The sequence below is a fragment of the Mesoplodon densirostris genome, chromosome 18 (assembly GCF_025265405.1).
Source record: "Mesoplodon densirostris isolate mMesDen1 chromosome 18, mMesDen1 primary haplotype, whole genome shotgun sequence".
NCBI lineage: Eukaryota > Metazoa > Chordata > Mammalia > Artiodactyla > Ziphiidae > Mesoplodon > Mesoplodon densirostris.
Window position 1 is genome coordinate 57572402 of NC_082678.1, and position 8595 is coordinate 57580996.

At 49.1% G+C, this 8595-nt stretch overlaps 1 protein-coding gene across 1 annotated transcript; it reads left to right on the forward strand.

The window, feature by feature from the left end:
- The first annotated feature begins 3542 nt into the window (after positions 1 to 3542).
- On the forward strand, positions 3543 to 8376 carry CHCT1 (CHD1 helical C-terminal domain containing 1). The gene is given in 6 exon segments (XM_060082815.1): positions 3543 to 3659; positions 4790 to 4891; positions 5155 to 5330; positions 5765 to 5877; positions 8290 to 8351; positions 8353 to 8376. Coding segments are annotated over 6 exon segments (528 nt in total). The 5' UTR covers positions 3543 to 3608.
- Positions 8377 to 8595: the final 219 nt, after the last annotated feature.

Genomic DNA, 8595 nt, shown 5'->3' on the forward strand with positions numbered 1-8595 from the left:
AGGCAAAACTTTCTCTGACATAAATCATACTAATATTTTCTTATGTCAGTCTCCCAAGGCAATAGAAATAAAAGCAAAAATAAACAAATGGGAACTAATCAAACTTACAAACTTTTGCACAGCAAAGGAAACCATAAACAAAACAAAAAGACAACCTATGGACTGGGAGAAAATATTTGCAAATGATGTGACCAACAAGGGCTTAATTTCCAAAATATACAAACAGCTCGTACAACTCGTACAACAACAAAATAACAAACAACCCAATTGAAAAATGGGTAAAAGGCCTAAATAGACATTTCTCCAAAGAAGACATACAGATGGCCAACAGGCACATGAAAAGATGCTCAACTTCACTAATCAATAGAGAAATGCAAATCAAAACCACAATGAGGTACCATTTCACACTAGTCAAAATGGCCATTACAAAAAAATCTACAAGTGACAAATGCTGGAGATGGTGTGGAGAAAAGGGAACACTCCTACACTGTTGGTGGGAATGTAAATTGGTCTAAATGGAAAATGGTATGGATGTTCCTCAAAAAGCTAAAAATAGAGTGGCCATATGATCCAGCAATCCCACTCCTGGGCATATATCCAGATAAAACTATAATCCAAAAAGATACATGCACCCCTATGTTCATGGCAGCACTATTCACAATAGCCAAAACATGGAAACAACTTAAATGTCCATCGACAGAGGAATGGATAAAGAAGATGTGGTATACGATGGATATACGATGGAATATTACTCAGCCATAAAAAATAATAATAATGCTATTTGCAGCAACACAGATGGACCTAGAGATTATCATACTAAGTGAAGTAAGTCAGAAAGAGAAAGGCAAATACCATATGATATCACTTATATGTGGAATCTAAAATATGACACAGGGACTTCCCTGGTGGTGGAGTGGTTAAGTATCTGCCTGCCAGTGCAGGAGACATGGGTTTGAGCCCTAGTTCTGGAAGATCCCACATGCCTCGGAGCAACTAAGCCCCTGCGCCACAACTACTGAGCCTGCGCTCTAGAGCCCATGAGCCACAACTACTGAAGCCTGCGCACCTAGAACCCATGTTCCGCAACAAGAGAAGCCACTGCAATGAGAAGCCCATGCATCGCAACGAAGAGTAGCCCTCGCTCGCTGCAACTAGAGAAAGCCCACATGCAGCAGTGAAGACTCAACGCAGCCAAAAATAAATAATAAATAAATTTAAAATAAATAAAGTATGACACAAATGAACTTATCTATGAAACAGAAGCAGACTCACAGACATAGAGAACAGACTTGTGGTTGCCAAGGGGGCGGGGGTGTGGGAGAGGGATGGATTGGGGGTATGGGATTAGTAGATGCAAACTATTACATAGAGAATGGATAAACAACAAGGTGCACAATATTCAGTATCCCATGATAAACCACAATGGAAAAGAATATGAAAAAGAATGTAAATATATGTATAACTGAATCACTTTGCTGTACAGTAGAAATTAACAAAACATTGTAAATCAACTATACTTCAATAAAATAAATTTTAAAATAAAGGGGATCATATCATACATGCTGTTCCAGTTCCTGTTCTCCATGTCATTAAATACAGATATAGATTAGCAATTTAAAAATTTCAATTCATATTTAATTTAAATTTATTCTTATAAATTTAATTTGGTAGGGTAGTATTTTAATAATTAGTAGTATTTTAGTAGTAAAGTGTTTTTGTTTTTCTTTTTTGGCTGTGTTGGGTCTTTGTTGCTGCGCGCAGACTTTCTCTAGTTGCTGTGAGCCAGGGCTACTCTTTATTGAGGTGCACAAGCTTCTCATTGCGGTGGCTTCTCTCCTTATGGAGCAAGGGCTCTAGGCGCATGCAGGCTTCAGTAGTTGTGGCTCGCAGGCTCCATAGTTGTGGTTCTCGGGCTCTAGAGCACAGGCTCAGTAATTGTGGCTCACGGGCTTAGTCGCTCCGCGGCATGTGGGACCTTCCTGTGTCCCCTGCATTGGCAGGCGGATTCTTAACCACTGCGCCACCAGGGAAGCCCAGTAAAGTATTTTTTTAATTAACCTTAACCTTAATATTAGAGTAGTATTTTTAAGTATGTGTGTGCCACAATGTATTTACCCTTTCCTATGGATTACCCTTCAGTTGTTTACAAATTGTCACCACTGTTAACAGTCCCCATACATATATCTCTCCGTAGGGCTAATTCCTAGAAGTAGAATTTGTGAGCCAAAGGGAATGCATATTTAACATTTTAAATTACATTTTTTTTTACTAATTATTACTCCCTATAGAAGCTTGTAAAAGAGCTCCTTTCCCCTCACTCTTGCCAGTGTAATTATCCTTCTTAACAGCCGCAAAATAATCTTGAATTGGTGCTCCAGTTTGGAGGCAAAGCCACCTCGTCCCCTAGGAACGTCAGGAGCTAAATGCCCCTGTCAAACGCGGCTACTGCTGCCAGATGGCGAGAGGGAGACGTGGGAGGACCGTGCCGCAGCCTCAGCCCGGGCTGGGCTGGCCGACGGCCGTCCGACCCAGTGCCCGCGAAGGCAGGGGAGGTGGAGGGCCAAACGGATCGGGGAAAACGGGACCCGGGCCCAGAGGACAGAAAGGCAAGGGCCAGAAGAGGGAGTTCCGCGATCCAAGGAAGATGCGGGTCAGGGTGAGGGGACTGAGGCCGCACGATCTTACCAGCGTCCCGACCCTCTGTGCGCCCTGAGCGGCCACCGGGGCCGCGGTAGGGATGAGGGGGCGGCTTGGACCCGCGCCCCCGAGAGCCTCCGAGGACCTCCCCGCGACCTCTGACCCCCCCGAGGGCGACGCAGGAGGGAAAAGCCAGAGCGGTTGGAATCCGACCCAAACCCTCGCGCTCCACCTAGTGGCGGCGGACCCAAGGCAATTTACGGGACCTCTGTGCGTCTCAGCTAGTCTTCTATGAATGCGGATCACAGCTGGGACCTTCCCCGGGGAAGACTGCTGTGAGAGTTAGTTGAGATAATACATGGTGGCTAGTACTTCTCTACACGTCTCTGGAAACACCACCACCACCCAACACAACGGGCTCCTTCCCTTCCTGGAGATTACGGTGGATGGAAGAGAAGATCTATCCCAGGACAGATTTATCGTGTTCCCTTCTCCCTACACCCTCTAGTCCATCGTCCCCAGTCGGGAAAGGGATGTTACAAAACCTGGTTCTCACTCTCGGGAAGCCCACGCTGTAACTGAAGGGGCGTGAATGGTACACACGGAGGAAAATGACTTCAAAAGCCTTAACCGGGTTCAAAATGGACAGCATCTGACAGTTCTCTTGGGAGAAGGGGTGCCAGCCCCTCCTGTCCAGCTGTGCGCTCTGACAAAGTCCGGGGTCTACCTGGCACAACCTGCTCACTTCCCCAGGCCAGTCCCAGTTGAAGGAGAGACTGGTCACCCAGGAACGAGGGCCGCGGAGGGGGAGGGGCACGGCGCTCTGTGTTGGCAGTTGCCATGGTTTTGCTCCGAGTTCTGAGTGCCAACCTGCCCACTCCCTGAGACACTCAGGCTCCAGAAGCAGTAGGTCAGAAGCCCGAGGGGGCTGAGGAGCGCTACCTCTGGAGCCCATCAGCACACCTGTTGAGATGGAAGCCTTAGATGGGCAGAGGGGTAAAGGGGACCAGCCACTAGAGAAGGTGCAGTGGGGTCGGGCATGTGAGGGAGGGAGGAAAGGAGGGCCCTGGAGGGGCTGGTTTGGGAAGGCAGAGAGTATGAAACTCAAGGAAGGAGAGAAGAAAGAAAAAGGGTGAGGTACACGAGCTGGCAAGAGACTGAAAGAACAGGAGAAGGTTCATTCATTCAGACAGATGTTTGTCAAGGACATATATAGCCGGCAAGATGATGGGAAGGTTCTCGGCAGGATGATTGTTGTTTATGAAGATACACAGGCTCGGGTGTGTGTGTGTATGTGTGTGTGCACATGCGTTATGGTCTGTGAGGTCTGCCTGATTTGTGTGGTGTGTTTATGGAATTGATCAGCCAGAGTCCCCTCTCTCTCGGGTCTGGAGGAGCCTGTGTCCCGTTCCCTCTCCATCTTTCTCCCTCCCTTTCCCTGTCTCTCCCTTCAGAGTGGTCTGGGCCTGGATCTTCCTTGTGCTCCCTGAACACAGGCAGGAATTAATGCTCACTTTGCTGAGAGGCTTTTGAAAGGTCAGGTGTGAATCTCGGGTCAGGCTAATCCTGTGCTCTGACTTCAAGTATTATTCCACAGTCACTTCGTCGTTATGAATGTTCAGCTTTTTTTGCCCCAGCTTGCTGTCAGAAAGTTCCTTCTCATCATCACCATCACCGTCGTACACCTTCTGAGTGCCCATTAGCCCACGGGCCTGGGATTTAGGCCCTCAGTAAGTGCTGAATGAAGGAGTAAATGAATCCCTAATCATTACCCCCAAGGAGTTACTTAAACTTCTTGGTGCCGTTAGTGTTCTCATCTGTAACCAGGAATAATGATTTCTAGCCTCACAGAATCTGTGGGAGAGTAAAATGAGTTAATGTTTATCAAGTGCTTTGCAAAGTTAGCTAGTATACTGTGCTATAATTATTATAAAAGAAATGGGTGAGGCCTTGTAGGTTTTCTAAGCAGGGATGCTCAGAGATGGTTTTCTTTGCCCGGGGCTCACTCACCTGAGTGCTGGCTCAAGGACGAGGTCACTGGGACAACGGAGAAGGGCTTTGGCTGGCATCCGGACCAGTGGTTGCCCAGCACTGCCCTCCAGGAGCAGTAGCCCAAGCCCCCCAGCTGACTCCTGCCCCTGCCTCCTCCCAGGGGACGGACGCACCCTGCTTAGAGGGGAGCTCCAGCACCATCCCTGCCAGAGACTCACTTGTGTGCCAGGCCAAGGGCCTGGCCCAGGACGCCTTCAAAATTGTGAGTAAGGGGCCAGCCCAGGACCCTGTCCCCTGTTCCCCACAGGTCAGGAGACCTGGGTCAGAAATTGGCCTCAGACTCATAGTTCACAGCCCCACTGGACACACTCTTGGGAAGGAAGTGGGGTAAGAGGTTGATGGGGGCCTCCTCAACACTTCCTGGGCCATAAGGGTTGCAGCTGGGCCAACCTGCTGGCTCTGTGGGGCTGCCCAGCTGCTTCCTCTTTCTCCTGTGGCCCCTCACATCACCTGTTGCCTCCTAAGTGTAAAGAATATCTCAGGCCGCTGAAGAAGTTCCTGCGAAAGTTGCACCTGCCCAGGGACCTACCCCAGGAGAAGAAGCTAAAGTACATGAAGCAGAGCCTGGTGGTCTTAGGGGACCACATCAACACCTTTCTGCAGCGCTACTGCCAAGCCTGGGAAGTCCAGCACTGGAGGAAGTAAGGCAGCCTCCTTACCCTAACCACTGCACTCACTCCTGGGCCGACCCCTCTAGAATCAAGGTCACACCTTAGTGAAAATCTCCTAGTCCTTCATCTTAGTGTGAAAGAGTCAGGATCCTGGAGTGAGCATGGTGAAGGCGGATGGGGAGAACAGGGCCCGCTAGTGACTCAGGGCAGCACTGAGTGGACAAAGAACTCTCCTGACCCCGGGGGGAATGGCCTCTGATCGAATAAGTGCTGTGTGGTGTAGGGGGCTCCTCACCAATACAGGGTATCCGAGGTGTGGCAAATCCCCGTTACTCCATGTCCCCAACCAAAAACTAAGGAGGCAGCATTTCCCCCTGGGTGGTCCTGGCCACAGGACAAAAGCTGGAGGGAGAGGGGCCGTGCTCCGCCCCCCTCAGCCTTGGGCTTGGACTTCTCCCCTGCAGGATGCTCTGGCGATTTGTCTCCCTCTTCTCAGAACTGGAGGCGAAGCAGCTTCACAGGCTCTACAACCAGACAGGCAAGTTCCTGCTGAGGTTCCTCCAGGGTCCAGCTGAGGGTTGGTTGGTGTGTTCTTAACTTGTGAGGGGAGGCCCGCCACTGAAGGGCGTGGCATGTGGGATCTTAATTCCCCAACCAGGGATCAAAGCGGCGCCCCCTGCAGTGAAAGCCGGGAATCCTAACCACGGGGCCACCAGGGGATTCCCTGAAGGGCCCTCGGATACAGCCAGCACCCCTCAGTCCCTTCCGCACTCACTGCCTGAGGAAGACGCCACTGCCCCTGCGGTGGGCACAGAGTGGGGCTGAAGAGCACAGAGACTCAGCTTCACGTTCTAGATATTTCTTCATCTTCCACACCCACACCCTGATGTGAACAGGGGCAAGGACTGTCCACAGTCCTTGGGGAGCCACGGGCAGGGATGATTGAGGCCAGGCAGAAAGGCACAGCCAGCCTGGGGGAGACTCTGGAGATTGTTGCAGAAGACAAGAGGACAAATTCCTAGGCAGGGACTTCCCTGCTGGTCCAGTGGTTAAGACTCCGCACTCCCAATGCAGGGGGCCCAGGTTCGATCCCTGGTCAGGGAACTAGATCCCACATGCATGCCACAACTAAGAGCTCACGTGCTGCAACTAAGGAGCCAGAGAGCCGCAACTAAGGAGGCTGCCTGCCACAACTAAGACCCAATACAACCAAATAAATAAAATTAATTAATTGATTTTAAAAAATGATCTAGGCCAAGCTGTCCATGAATCAGATGAGGATACTGAGGTGCAGGCTTTTGGGCCAGCGTCTCCCTGTACTGAGAGCTTTGTATCTCTTAATTTCACTCAAACCCTGCAGCATCCTGATGAGATGGGCATTATTATCCCCCTCCTACAAATGGGCAATCTCAGGATACAGGGTAAAGGGTAGGTCTGGAGGAGGTAGGTTTGGGACAGGATTTAAGAAAGGAATAAGGAGAGGGAGGGGGAAGGGGAAAGAGGTGGGAGGGACGTGTGCGTGGAGGTGAGGGGGCAGTGAGTAGACAGGCTGGGCTCAGGGGTGAATGGCCAAGCACACTGCAGAGGTGCAGGCTGGCGGGTAACAGGAAAAAGGCTTGGATGGTGGGATAAGAAATTGGGCTTGAGGGCTTCCCTGGTGGCTCAGTGGTTGAGAGTCCGCCTGCCGATGCAGGGGACACGGGTTCGTGCCCCGGTCCCGGAGGATCCCACATGCCGCGGAGCGGCTGGGCCCGTGAGCCATGGCCGCTGAGCCTGTGCATCCGGGGCCTGTGCTCCGCAACGGGAGAGGCCACAACAGTGAGAGGCCCGCGTACCGCAAAAAAAAAAAAAAAAAAAAAAAAAAAAAGAAAGAAAGAAATTGGGCTTGAAATTGTAATTCTTAAAATAACATTTTATTACAAGCATAAGCATATCCTAGAAAATTAGATAATACAGATCAGCAAAAAATAAGAAAATATAAACATTGTCATCCAGTTAGCACTTTCCAGATGTTTTTTATGCATATAAATACCTGTATTAATCAAAAATGAGACCATGCCGTATACAGGATTTTGATTTGAACTTGCTTTTTTCAGTTACTTATAGAAACCTTCCATGTTAACATCTTCATTTCGTCTAACTGTTGGATTAAATACTCCACTTTCAAATTTTCCCAGCAAAGACATCTTTTGCACTGGTTTCCCAAACCATGTGTTTCACCTGGTTATGTCTCTTAAGCCTCTTTTAACCTAACCGAGTCCCCTTTTTTACACCCTGGCCTGTCGAAGAGATCAGGCTATTCTGAAGAATGTTCCAGTTTCTGCTGTTTTCTTATTGCTTCCTTTTGGTATCTTCGAAGCTTGTTCCTCTATCCAGGAGCAGGATTGTAGGTCAAGAGTCTCGATGAATTCATGTTAAACATGTTTTTGGCTGGGATATATTACAGACGAGGCTGTGTTTTTCACATTGTGTCACATGAGATAACACATACTACCTGGTAGAGCCACCATGACTGAGTGAGTCACCAAGTCTATCGTGCAATTAAAAGTGACCTGCATGGTGTTTCCTGGGCACCATGTTCATGAGTCAGTTCTTAAGGAAAAAGATGGCAACAGTGTTTGCAAACAACCCAGCAACAAAGTACTGGGAATTGGGTTGTGAAACTAGAGAGAGGAGTGGGGAGGAATCAGAGTCGGAAGCCAGAGGTCTAGTCCCGACTGTACCCCTAGCTTGGCTTTTAGGCTTTGAACAGCAGCCTATTTCCTTACTCTGTGCCTGTATGAGATCCCTCAACTGTAAATTGGAGGGATACCGTCTCCCTACCCCACAGGGTTTCTGTGAGAAAAGAGTAAGGGACATATGTGTGAAGCAAGATAAGATTTTGTTGTTCTTCCTCTGAGTCCCTACCATGCCCCCCACATGTTACAGACTGAGATTCTCTTACTCTTCGTGATGTCATCAGCACTGTCTCTGACTTTCCCTTTTTCAGGTTCTTTAAGGAAACTTCCTCAAAAACCAAAACTCAGGGGAAAGAAGATTAAGGGAGCCCCTGGAAACTCCAGAGACCTGCCCATAAGAACACCCAGCTGGGGCAGACGGCCAGCTCGCCCTGGATCCCAGAGCACTTGTACCTGAGGGCGTGGGGGACCAATGAGGGGAAAGAAGAACTTGTCTCTGTCAAAAGGATGCTCAGGTCTTAATTATGTATAAATGGGGCAAGGAAATAAACATCCTTAATACAGTTTGACTTGGCTAAGGTGGTCACTGTGTCAAGGACCATCAGTCTGGGTGGAGA